Here is a 20,003-nt window from a genome sequence, read left to right as displayed (position 1 = left end):
TTTTGCAGAACCAAAAGAGTTACTAGGTTCCTCCCGAGGGCATTGAGAAAGTAGTAACTGCAATAATTCATTCAACGTTTTGCTGGGCATTTTTGTTCAACCATCCTTGAAGTTTCAGGTGGCAAAGAAGGAAGAAAGCCCGGTTGGTTATTGTCGATCTTGGAGTTTTGAGGTAGTCGAGCTTCTAGAAGTGATACGAATACGCCCATAAGAAAATACGATATAGAAACGTTCAAGAGTCGGAAAGTCAACCAGTGATCGCCGGATTCAGACCACTACAGCTGACTAAACTAAGTTTAAAATTGCACGGTAGGCCTTAAATATCCTCTAGTATTTCTAAAAATGCATTCCAACCAGCTTTTGACTTTGACTTTGACTTCCTTTTTCTTGCTTTCTAAGTAATGGCTGAAATTTATTCTACTATCAAAGTTTTCCAAGATAGACTCTATTAGTTGGCTAGGTCAATAGTCAACCTGGAACGCTGTTGATTCGGGGTTAATGAAAGCAAATGTAGTCCTAAATGTTTCAATTTCTACGCATCTCTAGTTCTAATGATCGATTTTTACCAATTACTACCGAAATCAAGTCACACGTCAGAAACCAATTTTTTGAAAAAAAAATAAAAAAATTTGATGAAGTATTGCTAGCTATAATTTTGCAATAAAAGATGACTAATTACTCATATTTCGATCACGTGAGTTTTTTTTTTATATATCATGTGAGTAATTAGTCTTCAACCATTTTTTTGTCAGCAAAATTTTTGTATTCTACAGTAAAGAGTAATTACGTACTGTAATCAACATGTGAGTAATTAAACCCTTCTTACTATAAATTATGGCTAACAATATTTTTCATTTTTTTAATGTTTTAAACAATTGGTTGTCGACACGTGATAGCGCGTGACCTGATTTGGTGGTAATTGATAAAAATTAGTCAGTGAGACTAAATATGATTAGAAATTGAAACGTTTGAGATTATATTTACTTTCGTCCAAACTTTAAAAACTCCATGACTCATAATATTTGAGACCAAAACTGTAATTTTCTCTTAAAGAACACTTTTACTTTCAGCGGAAGGACAGTGCTAGAACACTGCATTGTAAAAATACTCAATCACAAATAATCCAGCCCTATCTCAAGATGTACACCTGAACAGTCAGAGAGCACGATTATGAACAAGTAGTAAGGCCCTTGTTAAGAATTATGACTTCTAAGATTTAACGGAACATAAAGGACTAGCAAAAAATGTCAGTCCATACAGGAAAATGTGCCTTTGCTATGCCTACATTCGGTGGGTTTTGAGAGCTGATTCTTTACTTGAATATGTTGCCTGCAAATTGGAAGCGGGATGCCGATTCAAAATTTAGATTGGCAAACTGGAGAAGCAAGTTATTTGGAACGAACAACAAAGGGAGAGAAGATAAGATACGAAATTAAACAATCAGACATATACCGAATTCTAGCCAAAAAGTGCAGTTTTGGTCAAAATTGATTGTAATTTCAGTCTGATTCTTAATATGTCAGTGATACACAGCACCAAATGAAACAAAATAAAACAGAGCTGAACTGTATATTTCCAACCAGATGAAAAAGATGAGCGTTTTCCCCTGAAAAGACCAATATCATTGCACATCTTGATTGCAACACTTCTACATGTACAAATGAGGTGAAAACACACGCAAAACTACCTGTACTTCTGCAGGAACTTGTATTGGTTAATTAAACTCATCCACAGCACATACAGGGGAAATTTTTACCATCAACAGTCAAAAGAGTGTGTCTGGTGTTTGATTGCTACTGTCACAAGTCAAAACAAAAGCTGGCACCAGCTGCACATTTACACAATGTTGCCAAGTTCAGAATAGCTTGAACTTGTGTCACCCAGATATACGATCCTTTGATTTAGTCCTGTATTCGTCCTTCTTACATAGATGCAAATCCCTTCTTTCTAGCGCAGCCTGATGGTTTCATTTGGAAAAATGATATTGGGATTACGAATATGAGGATTAAGTGCAGCCAGTTCCTTCCATTTGGCCCCTGTGCCATGAACTCGAGAAGAGATGCTCCACAAAGTCTCACCAGGTTGCACTGTAGTTGTCTCCTGAGAAGGCACTGGCAATGACGATTTCGCACCTGCCTTTGACTTCATCAGTGGATGTTTATTCTTCTTCCCCATTCCATTGGCAAGTAACCAACGAGAACCAGACTGCTGTTGGGTGTTGGAGCCCCATAGCTTCTTTTTACCAGGCTCAGTCTTTAGACCTGCAACATGTACTTCAGTGATTTTGAACTGAGGAATTTGCTCCTCTTCAAGGACTTTTTCTTCCTTAGGCTCCTCGCTGATGTCCTCTTTTTTGACAGGCAGAGTCTCATCATCTTCTTCACTAGTGTCCCTTGCTAGGGAAACTGTGCAGTATATTCTTGGTTTTGGTGGAAGAAACACTCTCTCCACCTGGATGAGTGCCAGCATTGGCGTACCAACTGGCTCATAATTCCTTAAAGGATCACGTAGCTGCACCATCAATGCAACAGTAAAATTGTTCCCCAGCAAACCACAATTTCGACCCTTTCCCCTTCTCTTTTCCGCCTTTGACCTTCCGCGAAACACGTCCAAGCCTGTGGCATGGTGAGCTGCAAGTAATTTAGACGTTTGCTCACTGATATTATCCCCATCATCAATCTCACCAGAGTCCAGCTTCATCCATTCATCTAGAGTTAGAGATAAGCCCATCAATCCATCAACATCACCACCATTGTCTTTAATGTCCAACAGTTGTAACCCACCAGCTCCCTCCAGACCTAAGGACCCACTAGAACTGCCCCTCTTCCCCTCAAAGGCCGAAAATTCACGTATCGGTTGGGCATTGATGTTTAACGGAGCATCCTGATCCGACAAGCCAGATTGTATTCTCAACCCTTCAACTGCAAGGGCTTCGATTTTATCCATGGCCAAAGGAGCAAGATCTTCTAAGGAGACATACTCCATGTCCATCTGGTTGCCAACAGGATTTACCTCGGACTTACCAACCCTTGGTCCGGATGTTTTTGCTTTGATATTTCCATGCTCACCAGATATGCTTTGTCCAAATCCAGATTCATGCTGCAGCAAATCTTGACTGGAGGAAAAAAAATCGATCAATTGCATTGAATATTCTCAGAATTTAAAAAAAAAAAGAAAAAAGCATGCATATTTATGTATATAGTAAAACATTTCAAACTTCAAAGGTGCTTCAATATGAGTGACAAACCTCTCAGGTCCATTCAAACTTGGTGCAGCTTCCCATGCTATTTGTTGCATTGTCATTCCAGTAATATCTTCCAAAGGCATCAGTTTATTTGCCTGCATTGAGAGCTTTTCAATTCCAACAGAGGCCAGATGCTGAAGTATGTCCATGACACCAGATCCCATTTCTGCAGGCATCACCACTGGACTAGACACTTGCATAATCAAGCTTCCTCCACTCTTAGCATTGCTGAAAAGCACAGGATTCATTGAGCGCAAAAATCCTCCATCTTTAGTCTCAACAAAAGGGCCTAAGCCCTCCCCAAGGTTAGGAAGCTGATGAGGAATTTCAGGAGGCAGATCAATTGGACTTCCAAACCCCCCAGAGCTATTAGGTGGAGAATGTTGAAAGGCTTTTTCATTCATGCCCCACTCACGCATTAGAGCTTCTGTCTCCAAGTCCTCTAACACAGAGGCTCTTGTTTTATTTCTCGTTGGCTCTCCTTCTATCTTAGGCATCGCTTCAGAAGTATGTACCATCGGATAGGGATCAAAATTCTTGCAAAACATACCCCACTCTGACTCGGTTGCAGCATCATAACATACCTCTGGTTCGTCCTCATCGATACCAAAATTAAATAAGGAACACCCACTGGCTAGAGTATCCTTCTCAAATTGCCTCAGCAGGCGCTCTCTTGGGGATTCAGGCTCACTTTCAGAACTCAAGCCAACTGGACTATGCACACCTAGCATATCCAGAAAATCAATAGCTACAGTTTCAGCAACATCATCCAAACTGAGTGACTTTCCCTTCCTAAGCTCTCTATGACTAGATTGAAGCTCCAGGTGATTCCCTGGAGTTGAACTTTCACTTTCGTCTTGCGAATCTAATCCTTCTTTCCCTAAATCTGAGACATTGCTCAACGCTGACTCCAATTCTTTCAACAATGATTCTTTGGCTGAGACATCAGTCTCTCTAGATTTGCAGTCACTTGTCAAAAGCTCTCTTTCCTGACCCCCAACTGAAGAATGATGGTGGGTTTCTTCCACAGGCACTACCTCAGCACCATTGCTTTGAGCACCCTCTCCCGCACAATCATGAGCAGGCTTCCCAGTGTCCTCTATTGCTTTCTCCTGTTCATTAGAGGGTAATTCTGCCCCTTGATCTGTGATAGTGACTTCAGTAACTTCGAACTCATTTTCATCATTATCCACACAGGCATCAGATGAGGAATGGGTATCTGGCTTTACAAGCTCAACAGGATCAGGAAAAACATTAACTTCTGGTTTAACAGGTGCAAATGGAACATTTAATTTCTCTTCATCAAGTTTCTGATACAGAACTGATATTGAATCTGATAAATCTGAATTTGATATGGGCAAAACCTCATGAAGATCCTTTATATCTTCAACAGATTTCTCTGAGGTTGAAGACCTTGCAGGAAGGCTACCCGTTCGACGTATCGTGTTCAACTCATGGCCATCATTTAGCTCCAAGTGCTTCAAATTGCTCATGCTCTGCTGCCTTAAGCTCCGCAACTCGGATACATCCTTACTCTTATTTTCCCCATTAACTTCATACCCAAAGCTGACATTCAATAGTGCGCCTTTAGCCTTACCTGATAATCTAAAACTAGTTGTCCACTTCCCTGAGCTCTTCTCCTCCTCTAACTCCTCCAGTGTCAGAGGAAGCAGCCTCGTGAGATCAACCCGATGCTTTCCTAAATCTTGCTCTGGATAGCCATAAACCGAAGCATACAACAAGAAATATTTGGCCTCATACTTAGCTGAGTGATGAGGACCACTCCTACTACCATATACCAAGCACGAATGTGTCAACTGTTCCTCAAACTCAGCTACCCCTTGAAAAACCATAACAGGACGAGTCATCAACTCGCCATCCCGCCTCTTCCAATGGACAAGAAGACTAAGGTCATCAAAAAATACCGGCAACCCTTCAATTGAATGTACTTGAAGAGAAAAACAACAGTTAAATCTACGGCTTCGGACGTTAGTTAAAGACCTTAAACCCTTCCAACTCCAAATAGACTTCTTATCCTTTTCGACTGTATCCTTCTTATCATCCTTATTACTCTTGGATTTTGGCTCAGGCAATGGGATTTTTCCAACTGATTTAGATCGACTACTAACAGTGGAAAGCAAACTTCTAGGCCGAGTTTTATCCAAATACAAGGCTTTACTAATGGTTTCAATATCATTTAACAACTTACCCGCCCCCGAATCCTCACCTACTTTCCTTCTAGCATCCACCTTGGATAACATCTTCTACTCAACAAAATCTACAAAATTCAAACCAAGAAAAAACGATGAAATAAAAATTTCACCAAAACCCCTGATGAACATAAACAATAATAACCAATATAAAACCAAATCCAAAAATTCCAATATTTTTACAGAAAAGCCCACAAATAATTACTTTCAAGAAAATTAAACTAACAAGAATAATTCAAGAAATGGAAGGTCCAAAGGTTACCAGCATCAATATAAGGGGTGACCCAGATGGGATGAAAATGAAAAATTAAATTAATTCATAGGTTTTAACGTCGTTAGAGATAAAATTTGAGCTTTACATGCATGTCTGACGGTTATCAATACGATCGAACGAAAGAGATTCGTGGAATTTGAAACTTAAAAAAAATAGAAATTATGAAGAAAGAAAAAAATGGATGACTAAGAGAATAATTTATCTTACAAGTAGAGTAACCGATACAGGTGGCGGGGTTGCCTCCTTCTTGCCTGAGTTGTCTGAGGCCTCCTTGGCGTGACCGTATTGTTTTTTAGGAAGGAGCGTGACCGTATTTCAATTCAAAGTTTAAACCCCAAAAAAATGTAAACGAAATTGTAAGTTGTTTTGCCGCAAGCAGGCGACCTTGTACTTAAAAATATTTATGATTGTTCCCTGTACTTTGTTTGTATTTCTTTTTTCACCTCATATTAGTTCTCCTATGTTATAAATGGGGGAACTAAGGTCTTGTTTGAATTGTATTTTTCTATATTTTTTTGTAGAAAATTACTGTAGCAATTTGATATATATACGGTAAAAAGGTGATTACGAAATGTATTCAAAAGGGTCTTGTTTGTAATGTTCAAAAAATGTTCTCCCTTGTTACTTCAAAAATATGTTCTCCCATGTTTCAAAAAAAATGTTATATTTCAAATATTAACAAGTGTTTCAAAAAAACGTAGCAATGTTAATATTTCAACAAAAAAAAAATGTTCTCCCATAATACTTTTTTCCTATTTGTCTCTTTTTTTTCTCCCTTTCTCATGGTTTTCATTTTTTATTTTGCTTGTCCATTTTTCCCCTATTTTTCTAGACTTAGTATCAACACGTGGTGATTCATAATCTTAGGTCTATTAAACTTAATTAATTTTTTCAAGAGAGAATTTCTGAAGTACAAATTTGAGTTTTTATTACAACAACATTATGAATTAGTTGACTTTTATATCAATAAAATTTTAATTAGGTTCCTCATGCATAATAAATTTGTGGGTTACATTTTAGTCATTCCAAAATTGTAAGTTCATTCATGATATAAGAGCAAATCTCATGAAGATTTGTTTTTGCCACATATGTGTCAGTGTTGCAGTTTTTCATGAGTTTAAATAGTTTATTTTGATTTTGTTCATATGTTTTTCTCAGCCCAATATCTAATTAACTATGGGGTGAAAGGGCTAGATAACAATTTGAAAGGGATTGCAGGGGACAATGGCGGAATATGCTAAAAATGTATGGAAAGCTATGATTGAAAGTTCTTCTTTCTTAACACACACAGTTAAGCTAGCTTAATGCTAAAACATGCTAGTATACTAAACGTTTGAGAGGATTTGCCGATTCGGGCAGGATAACAACACATAATTGTAGTAAGTTTTTATGGCGTTGAAATTTTATTTTCCCCTTTTATTGGTAAATTTTGTAGCATCCAACCAGGGTTTTTTCTCTCAATTTTAGGCTGCAAAACTTGTTGATATTTCCTTTTATATTATTTATTAAAAACATTTTCTTGTTTTAGATATGGTAGAGATAGTGGGTAACTATGACAACAATCTAGCAAACCGGTATGTCAAGAAAACAAAATTAACAAATGAGAAGTATAGAATATCACATTCATGCATCATCGTTCTCTCTTTCTTTTGGTAAGAAAAAAGTTTGGGTGGATTCAACTTCGATTATCAGTCAGGACATGCTCTAGAATTATGGATCACTTATAAGTGTACTTGTAGATTACTCACCTATAAATCTTCCATATCAATAACGAGATTCAAACAAACGACCTTTTATGACAAAATGATCCGTTCTTACAGATTATACATTGTTATTGTGCTTTTTATCCTGTGCTTCTTTCTTTTTCTCTTTTTTTTTTTTTAAGTCATTCCTACTTCTACAGTCCCCCGAGGACCACTTTTGGATTAAAAAATTGGATGAAAGTAGAATTGGAATTTGGTGAATGAGACAGAGAGATTGGAGCGTCTGCCCTGTAAAGTCTAAACAAACAAAAAGGAGAGTGGAGCGTGTGTTGACGAAAGGAGGGACGTTTTTGAAACTTAAAATTTGGGCTACCCACCAACTTCGAACTTCAAAGGCATCGGAAAGCCTGGGCTCACTATCTGGGCCACATGCTTTGTTTTCTGACTGATGCCTGTTTGTCGTCATTTTGGGCCCCCTTCCCACTTGTCTAGCTTACTATCTTGATCTCTTTATTCTATTTCTTTTTTTTTAAGAACCCTTAAGGCTATTTTGGCTCGATTTTATTTTATAAAAAGAAAAAAAAAGGAAGTGGCACTAGAAATGTGCAAATAGTGTATAAAAATTATCTTAGGTTTCTTAAATATCATTTGCACAGATGTAAGCAGGTGGATAGTTAAATTACATCAATCCACTCTTTTATAACTTCATAAACTATCCAAGCATAAATTATTTTTCAGAGCGTTACATGTATTCTCGCAAATGATTTAAATTATATAACTATATGCATTTATCAATTATGTAATATAACACGTTTTGTGATATGATACATTCGCACAAATTTAATTTAGCAATTACGCACCCCATCATCTTTGTCCACTAGAAGCTAGGGGGAAAGGTGGTAATTTTTGACTCTATCCCCTTATCATTGGCATCTTTATATCCACCACAATCCACTCAAAGAGACAGCAATAAATAAATGGCTGACTGCGTGAAACCATTTTCAACATCCAATGTTTGGAAATTGTGAATTTTGGATTTCATTGGATTTGTTGAATTTTGGGCAGTAGTGTAGGCAACTCTATGAATTGAATCCGTTAAATTAAATACCGTTTATTTACACCGCCATGCAGACATGCAGACATCTCCATTAAATACCTTTATTTACATCTCCATGCAGACATGCACTGTCTAATAAGTGGGATGCCCAGATGCCAGAAAAGTCTCGTCCTTGAAAGACGGGGTGAGGGATCACACAGATCTTCTGCAAGTTTAATGACTAATTAATACTTTCAAAAAAAAAAACTAATTAATAAGTGAAGCTCAACCATCTGCAGATAAAAAGGGTGCAGCTGCAGGATGTTGATGTTATAAGGGGCTAGTAACTACTTACTAAAAGATTCTTTTAGTACCCATTCATGGATGCGATACGTCGCGTCTAAGATAATTTGGGATTTTCTACGCCACTACCCGATGTAAAATCTGGTGTCAATATCACTTACATATGAAGGTAAAAGAAACTTAAATAAATAGTATGCATATACAAAGTTAAATAAATAGGACACTTGACATAAATATAGAAATAGCACTAATGATCACATATGCTATCTATACATTTACACATATTTTTTATTTTCCACACATTACATATGACTCTTCTTTCCTTTTGCTTGTAGGCATACTCTTTCACACATATATGCTTCCTCTTTTGTTGGAAAACAGTTGGTAAGGTATTTTGAAATGGGTAATTTCACTTCATACTATTCAATTTTACTCCCATTTCTACTTTGATCTTTAGATTTTAAAATAGGATTCTTTAATTCTTAAAATATATAAATTATTCCAATTTAGTTTCTAAAGTATAAGATCCATCATACTTTAATCCCCATAACATAAAATCTTTCACTATTTTAGTTTATAACTTTTATATTTTACAAACTAAAGTGGGGGTAAATTTTAAATTTTGGAGATCAAAGTATAATAGATTTTATATTTATGAACTAAAATGAGACAGATTTTATAATTAAAGAACTAAAGTATCACACTTTAAATTTTAAGAACCAAAATAGAAATAATAATTGATGGATGCAAAGTGAAATTAACCACATTTTGAAACACCATTAAGTATGTACTAATAGAAAGAGTTAGTACTAGTTTTCATCAAAAGCACAAAAGCTTTGGGAACAAACTACTGTCATTTCTCTTCAACCAACTATGCTTAGAGTAGTTGGCTACCAAGGGAGTTTTAAGATTCTACTTGGCTATAAGTCAAAGGATCAAATATTTTGACTTACAATCTAAAAAATCCAAGCCTACATATAAGTCAAGGGATCAAATCTTTTAACTTACATTCTAAAAAGTCTAAGCTCACATCCGTCTTAAAGCTCTCTTATTTTTTGTTCATACTTTCCTCAAATACCTTTTATTAATATTAGATCATTCATTGAAAGTACTCAAATACCCCTTATTAAGAGACACATATTACTATAAGAGACACATATTAATATTACCTTATCAGATCATTCATTGAAAATAAGAGACACATATTACTATATTGTTCTTGGAGGTTAGAGTGATTTTGTTTTTCAATACAAGAGTTAATTTAGTTAATGTTACATGTTTGACTAAAATGAAGAGCAAGAATAAAATTGCTAAACATTCAAACTTTTCAATTTGGAGCCATTAGAAGGTAATTAACATATTCACAAATTTCTAATAACCATGTACATTAAATATGAGAATGTTACTAAAATAACAAATTAACTACTCTTTAAAAGTGAAAATTGATTTATCTACCTTGTATATAAAAAGAAATAGGGGTTTAGTGTTTTGTTTTCCTTCTGCCACGTGGTTTTCTATTGATGCAACAAGTGGTGCATCTCTATATTTGTTGTTCTTTGTTAATGGGCCAATGAACTCAAAAGATTTCAGCTTTTACGGCAAAAATTTGCTAAGAACCCGCTGCTGCCACGTGGCAGCTCCAGAGCTGAACTTTTAGACACTGCTTCTTTCATTGAAGGAAGTGTGAGGATGTTGTACGTTTGAGTGTGCTTTGTGGCGGTTGTGCTTTGTACGTTGCACTCTTGGTTTCTTGTTTGTCCACTGTGGAGCCCACTTTAACCATTTGCATAACTTGACAGTTAAGAAGCATTCAGGCTCATTCGCATATATATGTTGGATTTTTGCTTTGTTGCTTTTGGCCCGTGGACCCCATATTGATTGTATGTATAGTCCTTCGCCTTTCCTTTCATTTGGTGTCGACGCTTTCGGCGGAGGTCAGCCAACTGCTCCACCAACTCTGCCCGCTGCAGACCCACTCCAATCTGCTTCCTTGAAGCGATGGACTTGAGATGACCACTCAGTCCCATTCAAATTCATCCATCTCCTTTTTGTCACGGGAGAATAGATGGTGAAAAAATCAATTGAGCCATAGTGTTCTTGTGCTATAAACATTCTTTGATCTGAAATGGGAGGAGAATAAGGTCCGGTTGTTCAGCGGCTGGAGCTTGGGATTCCTCAAATGCTGAAGCTTGGGATTCCTGCAATTTTTTGTTATTTCCTTTTTGGTTTGAACATTTGTTTTTTCTTCTTTTTATTTCCTTACCAGGGTTTAATGAATCTAAATTTTCTTGGACTATAGTGTTGATATTTTTTTGTTGGATTTTCACAACAAATAAAGATTAGAAATAGGTGAATTTATTTTGTTCTCATCTTCGGCTGTGATGATACAATATTGTTGCCATGAGTTGTGTTTCAGGCTTGATACTAACTGGATTTAAGCTGTATCTTGGCGAGGCAACTCAGATGGCATTTTGGAGTATATATTATTCCAGAACTGCAACTGAGTTTGCAGCTATGGTTGTGCTCTTCTTCTTCGCCTGGCATTGAGAAACAAATTTGAGCTTTACTTTTAATTGTCAAAGTTCATTGTTTTTTTTTTTCATTTATTAGTCCAACGGTAGCTTAGTTTGTTCTCAGCAACAAAATCAAAGATATGGTTGGGATTTTTTGCTTCAGTTTAAAATCTCTTTTTCCTTCTTTTTCCAAAGCTTCTCTGGCCTTTTGTGATTTTTCCCCTTCTTTTTTAATTTCCTTTTTTCTCTTTTGTGATGTTTTGATGTCGCAACTACGAAATTTGCAGATTACCTCCACCATTCTCATGCTTTTTTCTAAGTTTTTTCCCCCTTTTTTAAAGGTAAGTTCTATAGGTTATTTTCTGAAAAAAAAGACTCTTTTTTTCTGTATCCTCCCCTTACTTAGTCTTATTTCCGTCTTTTTTTTCCTGTGACTAAAGACGTCTTAGTTTCAAGGCGTCCTGAGTCCAAGAAAATAATGTACATCAAATTCTGCTATACTATGTCTGCAGGCCCAAGAGGACGATGGAGATTTAAAAGATGCTATTTTGTGATGTCTTGGCATTCATCAGCTCAACTGCCACAACCTAAACATTCAAGATTAAAATTAAACTTGTCTACTTTTCATGTTTAGAATGCCTGTATAATTAAAACTTCTTTCCAGCATTACTAATTTTCACTAATATGCCTGTATAATATAGTTCCGTTTTATACTTCCATTTGATTGTACGCATTTTCACTAATTTCATTCTCACCAACATTACTAATTGAACATTATTATTTATTCTTCACAATTTAGAATGAGTAGCTTACATATATTCATTCATTTATAGATATTTAACTTTTTGGGAAATGTGGCCACAGTTTTTGTCAAATTGAAAACGTATAATGTTTAAAAAACAAACAACTTTTAAATAAAATTTTGATATCTTTACTTAGCTTTCAGCCATATTTCCATAAAATACTTTTCTTCCCATTGACTACTTATTAAAATGAACTATTTTATCACATTCAACAAAAAATTCCTTTTCATATTGCTTTATAAACTCCTCATTTACGTAATGTTTTCTTCTACAACTAAATTTTTCACATTTCTTGGCACCAATCAATACATCTCAATAGGCATTGGCTGTGCGTACCACACTGATATGAACATAACTACAAAAAAGAAAAATGTATCAAATTTTTCTTAGTACACTTCTTCCACCATCTACACATGCACGTGATGAATATCTTTGATAGCACCATCTTAATTACAAAGAGCCCAAATTATTTTATGCCAATATATATTTTGCAAATCGACACCTTAACCACTAAATCTTTTTTTTAACATTTTCCTTTATTGTTTTACAATTTTCAAAATCCAGTGCACCTATTTTTTTTTGGGATTTAGCAATGTCATGCTATATTGAAAAAAAAAATTCTATTATCATTACAATTTAGAATGAACAGCTTACATATGTTCATTCATTTATAGATATTTAACTTTCTTTCCATTAAACAACAAATTCCCTTTTCATATTGTTTTATAAATTTTCCTTGTTTCTTGACAGCAATCAATTAATCTCAATGGGCATTAGCTGTGATCAATTAACCACTTGTTCTTTTGTGCACCTTAATGGATCTTAATATGTGATCTTTTGTAATTGCAGCCTATGATTGCACTTTATATTAAGTATTTAGCAAGTCATCTCCTGTCTCTGTAAGACTAACTTGCACTTGAAGATGTTAAGCTGTTTGTCAAACTACTTGCCATTCTTTTGTCATCTTCTCTTATATTTTGCAATGCTAATGATTTTTGTGTTTTGTTTAGTCTCATATTGTTAGCTGCATACTTGATTGGTAATTTATAATTTTAAGTATGCTATTTCACAAACATTACTATTAATCTTATTTTATATGAAAATATATGACAACAGATTATAGGGGGCCTAGGCTGTGCTTAGCACAGCCGATAACCTCCTAGTAATTTGATACATACAAAGAAAGAAAAGCGAGCCAACCTTTAATCAGGAAGATTGAACTAGAATCTTGAGTTTGTAAGGGAGCCACGTGTAGAGTTGGATATGGCATCTTTCTCGGGAAGTGTAGTAGGAGCAGGTGATCCATTTCCATATTTCCATATATCCAAAAGCCCAAAAGCTCAATCGATAGACTAGTTGCCAATATTAATTATGCGATAACCGTTACATTGTTGGGTTATTCCCAGGGTACCTTCTTTGATGCTCCGTACTCGTACGCAGGTGTACCTGGGCTTCTTTTTTATTCCCATCCCATGCGTACTTGGGGTTCTTTTTCTTCCGAGAAATCTTCCTGCGCTCACTTCTATCTTTTGCTCCTTGGACAAGGCTAAAGATGAATTTTTGCCCCGGGACTTTCTCTCTCTGTTTTTTTTTTCTTCTTTTCGGTCACGAGGTAAATCTAATACACCAGATCTTAAACTTGGAAAACTGCAGAAGTTGCCTCATCAGAAAACTATTTTAAGGCAAGGGCCAAGGGTGAAAGGAGTGAGTGTATATCATGCATATATGCCCGGATGCCTCCTTTTTCTTCACACAACACTTTAGGAATGTAATGATTTGGTTCTTTATGGAATTAAAATTGTTAAAGACCAGTCTTCAGGTTATCACATCTTAGGATTAATAAACCTTTCCATTTCTTTGAACATTCCATCAATTTCTTATTTTAAGTCTTGCCCTTGTGATCATTGTAGAATTTTGATATGATAGTCCAGTATATTTTGGAACATCCCATCCCTTTTATACTTCTTGGTTGTGTGAACATAGAAATTTCTGCATTTGGAAAGCCATTTTCTTTCAAAAAAAATTTTACGTTTTCTGTGAACACGTTTTTTAGTCACCTTTTTACCTGACATATATCAAATCGTTACAATATATATTTTTCACAAAAAAAAAAAACTTCAAAAACAAGCAATCAAAAGCTTCTGCATAAATGAAATATTAGCGTCTTTCAATAACATTTGAATCCAAAAGTATCGAATATTCTTTCGTCTGAAATTGTGAAGCATTGTTTGCACTTTAACTATTAGCTATTTAGAAATCGAAATAAATATCAATAAGAACAACAATGAATTAAAACAAATTAAAAAGAGAAAAAGGTTGAGGAATCTTGGAAACAGAAGCTTCGAGTATGTTCCTTGGTATCCCTAATGACAACTTCATTGTACTTATTGGCTATATAACTACAAAAAAGTGAGTAATAATAATACATTATTGACTCTATGTGTTGATGTTACCAAAAGACATCCTGTTCAAAGTGGAAAGTTATAAAAACTAATAATAATAGTAATAAAATTTAAAACCAAACTTTCCACAACTAGAAAGAAACGTGTACGGATAGCAAATAAATCTGTCTGTCTAACTCATTCTTATGCATACAGACATTAATGTGTATTTTATCACTATTAGATGTATGACAACTAATATATATTTAAATTTAAAATTCGAATTTTATATACGTCTCATGTATCTAACTGTAACAGTGTATACATTATTAATGCATACAAGATTAATTCATAATTAAATCCGACTAGTTTTAATAAGGCTCGAACCCTACCATATACTTTCAAACAAAAATGCTACAAAAAAAAAAAAAAAGAAGTTGAATCCTGAGATATACCACCAATAAAAAAAAAGGCAAAGTTTACATATTTACAAGTTCGATTATATGCAATCATGTCATTTTGTGAATAATAGTACGTTCCTTATAAGAAATTGATTATTAAAAAAAAGAAGAAGAAGAAAGTTTTCACCTAGAAAGTGAGGATACAAGTATAACCTTAGAAGACTAGTAGGCTATTTAATCACGCATTTATTTCTTTTTCTTTTTTTAGTTCGCTCAAATGTTAAAATAGCATAAAATGAAATTCGGCCTCAAAATTTAGCAGCTGTCCTCGGATTACAGTTGGGAGTATAGATATATAGAATCGTCAATGGAGTAATGTATTAACAGGAAACTCAAGTCATAAACAACTTCTTCCTTCATCAAATTCATATTGATTGCTTCTCCCACACACCAAAAAAAAAAAAAAAACTCTAATTGATTGCTAGGCATTTTTATAGTACTATCCAGTTTTATATATACGTCACACAGACCCACAAAAATTACAGGCGAAGGAGAGGAGCACAGAAAACCACCACCACCACCTTTTCTTCTTTTCATACTTGCGGGAAAACACAGGAGAGTCTTTGAGCAAGAAAATGTATAGCAACGGAGAATCTTCTTCTGCGGAGGACTCCAATGGCGAATCAAATGGAGGGTTGATTCGAAAAAGGCTCAGAGATCGATCAGAGGTATTAATTTTTTCCCACGTATCTGATTTAGTTTTGCAGTTTGTGATGCGATTTGGGTAGTTCTTTGTCATCTGGGAATTGTTTGTTGCGCAGAAAGTGGCTAAAACGAAAGAGATATTGTCGAAGCAAGCAGTTCAAACCAAGCAGATCTTGTCTAAACATGCAGATAAGATTGCCAAACGGGCTGAAGAACACGAAAGATTCATCAACAAGGTAATCAAGTAACCGACCGACCAAAACCCACCATATGTTTGTCAGATGGTCTCAGTGGCTATTAAAAGAACAACTTTGTAGCTCATATTTGTTTCCGGGATTCATAATTTGTTTATTTACTTTTACTAGCATCTTTGCTTATGGTTTGGTGACATGGGATGTCGATTTTAGGTTGAACTGATTGGCAGCTTTTTGGGTTGACAGGTGATTTATTTGTTGAGTGTTCTTGGGTTTGGAACATTCTGCTTTCTGTTGGGTGCCAGTGAGTATTACACTCTTAAGATTTGACAATTCAGTTATCTTTATCCCTCGAATAATTAGTTAGGCCTAGTGGATTGTCGTTTGCTAATTTGCTTTTGCGGTTCTTTTCTATTGTGGCGCAGGGCCTCAAGATGTCCCTTATGCATATTGTTTGCTCTATGTCATATTTGTTCCTCTACGGTGGATTTATTATCGATACAAGAAATGGCATTATTATCTCTTGGTAAGCTCTTCCTGTTTTGCAACTTCTTGTTTTGGCTCATTTAACTACACAAATATTTTTTGTTTTGCGTATCTCGGTTATTTAGATCCTTGTCGAAGAGGTTCTAGAGTCTTAATTAGACAAAATCACTTTAGGTTTAGTTGAAATTCTGATGGTACATGTTATCTGTGAATTTTTCTGTTTCAGTGTAGACTTCATCTCCTACAAATGTACTTTCTCTTGTGTCACTATGTACTTCTTTTGCCATTCAGGACTTCTGCTACTACGCCAACACACTATTCTTGGTCATGCTTCTTTGTTTTCCTAGAAATGAGAAGTTTTTCATGATTTGCTTCTCTTTTGCAGAGGTAAGCAATCAATCTGGAGATGCCTTGTTTTCATCTAAATGGCATTAAGATTTGCTTCTTTATGTCTTGACTTCTCACATAACTGCAGGGTCCACTAGCTTGGGCACTGATTGTGTGGAGATGCAGCTTAGTCTTTAATTCTTTCGACAAAATTGTAAGCGTCTTCATACATCTTTTGCCTGGTAAGTTGGACATCCTTCTCTCTTTTCTAGTCTAGCCCCCCTTTATAGCAGGTATTTCGACTTGAAAGCTAGGTCTAGTTTAATGATGATGAGAATGAATTAAGCACTTGTAGTTATTAGCTGTGGGCCTTCATTTTTATCACATCTGATTGCTTCTATCATTTGCTTGCCTGTTGACTTCTTCATTCGCTGCATATGTGCTTTTATCCTGATTATGTAACTGTTTATGTTTGAGAAAATATGGTATCAATCTTTTCCAGTGGATATGCAGATGTTATTTTTCTTATTTAATTACTTGTAATGCCCTTTGTAGTCTCTGCTGAATGGGAAACAATAGCAGTCCACAGATGTATGCTTGGAAATTTTGTTGAGATGGATCTAATATGAGATAGAATTAACCTTACAGTAATTCAGCTCTACGAGCCGCGACTTGTGTATTTTCCTTGGCTCCATAATTTCAGCATAGTTATTCTTGCTAGGAGTTTTTGGTGGTATATAAACTTTCTTTCAATTGTACAAATCTCACTATGACTGAAGCAATATTCTTAAATAATAAAGAACATAAGAATTTTGTGCATTTGAATGCATTGGAATAGTTTTATGGGGTATCATGCGTCCTGTCTATTCTTGTATGACATCTAAGCTGCAATAATTGAAAGTTGTAGAAAGTTTTGGCAATTCAAATATGTTTTGACTTAAGAGTATTGCTTTATATTGTTTAATACATTTTAGGTCTTTTAACAACTTTAGACTCTAGAATTTTTGACATCATCAAGATACTTTTGTCACATTTTCATGTGGCCTGATGAAAATTTTCTATATGGTGACGTCTTTCTTTGCATGTTTATGGTGGTCTTATTAAGCACTCCTTTTGGAGCTATTGATGCAAATAGTTAGTTAAAGCTCGTGTGAGAATAATAAAAAATCTTGTCATGTAAACTATAAACATCCTTTGACAGAAAGGACGTCCATCCTTTCTTAACTTGCAAGTCTGCATGTGTGGCTATGCCTCACAATTGCTAATAACTGTAGAAGAATCGTTTGCTTTCCTCCTAGAGCACCTGTATTACTGAAGGCTACCTAAGAGACTTTCCTCCTAGAGCACCCGTATTACTGAAGGCTACCTAAGAGACAAAGGCATATGCACAAAACACCCTCTTATTCTGTGCCTACATACATCATCTTGTTTAAGTTGCGTTCGCTGGAGTGCAAATTTTTTCCTCTGAAGTGATGGCATGGTTCTTTCCCGTGTAGTTTCAAGTAAATTTGTTATTCAGTTGTCCGGTGCAAATTGTAGCTTACTTGATAATTCTGAATTCAGGGTTGGTTTTCTTCACAATTCGATGGTGGGATCCTGTGTTTTTTGAAGCCATGCACCCTGAGGGGACTCCTCGCCGACCTTCATGGCCTTATGTAGAAAGCAAGTATAACCTCTGGACGTGGCTATTTCTTGTTCCATTAGTTGCTTACTGTCTCTGGCAGGCTCTTTATTTTCTCATTGTAGATGTCCTCCGTAGGCAGAGACTTTTACAGGACCCTGAAGTTATGACCTCTTACAGGTTAGTGCTTTTTATCTGATTCTTCATCATTACTCTCTCTCTCTCTCTCACACACACACACACACACACTCTTGCACAAGTGGAAATGTCCAGTTACTCTTGATTTAATCCTTCTTCCTATGACTTTATCTTTAGCCTTATTGGTTTTGTTCTGTTCATTCACTATTTTGCAGAGAGCTCTCCAAAAAAGCACAGAAAGCTAACAATATATGGTGGCGTTTAAGTGGTATTCTTGGAGATCAGAACCGGTTGCTTATGTATATTGTCCTCCAAGGAATATTTACAGTGGCAACAATGGCACTTACAGTACCCATATTTTTGTCCTACAAATTGTCTGTCTTTTTCCAAATCCTTAAACTCTCTGCAACTGTATGGAATGGAGGGAACTTTTTACTTGAAGTAATGCCAAGACAGTACGTACTTAAAGAGAAGAAGAAATCAGAGGGCAAACGGGAGCAGACTATCGAAGACCAGTCAATTGCCCCGGAGAATTCGATGAGCTCATATGGTAAATGTGTTCCTCAAACCATGCAGACTGAACAAGACCAGCCCATTGTACTTGAAACCTTGATGGGAACAAGTAATTCGGCTGAGATGCAAGAGTCCTCTTAGTGATGTACAAAATAAATTCTGCAAACTCCATTTTTACAAGTGAAAGCTGTGAACTTTTCAGGAATATTCTTTGTAGATTAATGTGTTATACAATTCCCTTAAAAGTGATCACTCTTCAATGAGGGGCATAACATGTAGTTTAGCTGAGAGGAGATGTATTGACAAGATGTCGGATCTGATGAGCTGGAGCTTTTACTTTCCAGTAAAAAAAAACAGAACTAGAACCGAGATTTAGGAACAGAGGGTGGGAATTAATGTTTTGATGTAAAGAGAACAGTGATGTCGGAACATAAACCGGGTTCCAGTTGATTTTCTGTTTTCTTGAAATTATTTTAACAAGAGGGTTATCCATGTTAGTCACAGAGGTGTCGAAATGGTTGATGGTCTTATTTGTTCAGTCATATTCGGCTGTTGCCAACCAAATGCTCAAGGCAGTGTGTTTCTAGTCTTGCTTCAAAAGAGAATAAAAATGGATAAATCAGGTATAGAACTTTGCAGCACACCCATTACTTAACAAAAAATAAGTATAAATTAGGGGACAGGAATTCTTTCCCCATGTATAGATAGATAGCTTGTGCTTTTCATGATGACCTGAAGTGTAAAACAGAGAAAATAATTGGATAACTAGCGTACTTCTAATTCCTGCACAATAACTTTGATCGTCCTACATTTGAATAGTACATCTTAGCAACACACAGATGAAGACATCCAATGCATGCTGCGAATCTTCTACGGTGGCCATTACATTAGACCAAACAACACTTGCTAAATAAGTAATTAAACACCCTGTGATGATGAATAATGATACTTGCAACGAGAGTATGTTTCATAAACCAAAGTTGAATACATGATTTGCCAACCCATGTTTACAACCAGAAGTCTCCAATACTCAAAAAGCTCTGGTACAATTCATATAGGAACATTCCAGTTTGCATCCTTTGACGAAACTTCGAAGTGTTCAGAGGTCCCCAAAATAGTAGTGTACGCTAAGAAATGATGTGTATGGGAGA

The 20,003-nt window shown here is 35.8% G+C and overlaps 2 protein-coding genes across 2 annotated transcripts; one reads left to right on the top strand and one right to left on the bottom strand.

The window, feature by feature from the left end:
* Positions 1-1,540: 1,540 nt before the first annotated feature.
* LOC113775643 (protein PLASTID MOVEMENT IMPAIRED 1-RELATED 1) lies at positions 1,541-6,009 on the bottom strand. Its single transcript, XM_027320598.1, has 3 exons — positions 5,936-6,009; positions 3,248-5,522; positions 1,541-3,115 (listed from the first exon to the last, which is right to left on the bottom strand). Exons 2-3 carry the CDS (start codon positions 5,503-5,505, stop codon positions 1,948-1,950), a joined length of 3,426 nt encoding a protein of 1,141 aa, XP_027176399.1. The 5' UTR covers positions 5,506-5,522; positions 5,936-6,009; the 3' UTR covers positions 1,541-1,947.
* Positions 6,010-15,240: 9,231 nt separating this feature from the next.
* LOC113775097 (uncharacterized membrane protein C776.05) lies at positions 15,241-19,349 on the top strand. Its single transcript, XM_027319837.1, has 8 exons — positions 15,241-15,596; positions 15,690-15,809; positions 16,014-16,071; positions 16,193-16,293; positions 16,545-16,640; positions 16,729-16,822; positions 18,144-18,381; positions 18,555-19,349. Exons 1-8 carry the CDS (start codon positions 15,504-15,506, stop codon positions 18,991-18,993), a joined length of 1,239 nt encoding a protein of 412 aa, XP_027175638.1. The 5' UTR covers positions 15,241-15,503; the 3' UTR covers positions 18,994-19,349.
* The last annotated feature ends 654 nt before the right edge of the window (positions 19,350-20,003 follow it).

The sequence above is a fragment of the Coffea eugenioides genome, chromosome 6 (genome assembly GCF_003713205.1).
Source record: "Coffea eugenioides isolate CCC68of chromosome 6, Ceug_1.0, whole genome shotgun sequence".
Taxonomy (NCBI): domain Eukaryota; kingdom Viridiplantae; phylum Streptophyta; class Magnoliopsida; order Gentianales; family Rubiaceae; genus Coffea; species Coffea eugenioides.
This window is presented reverse-complemented; position numbering and strand designations above follow the sequence as displayed.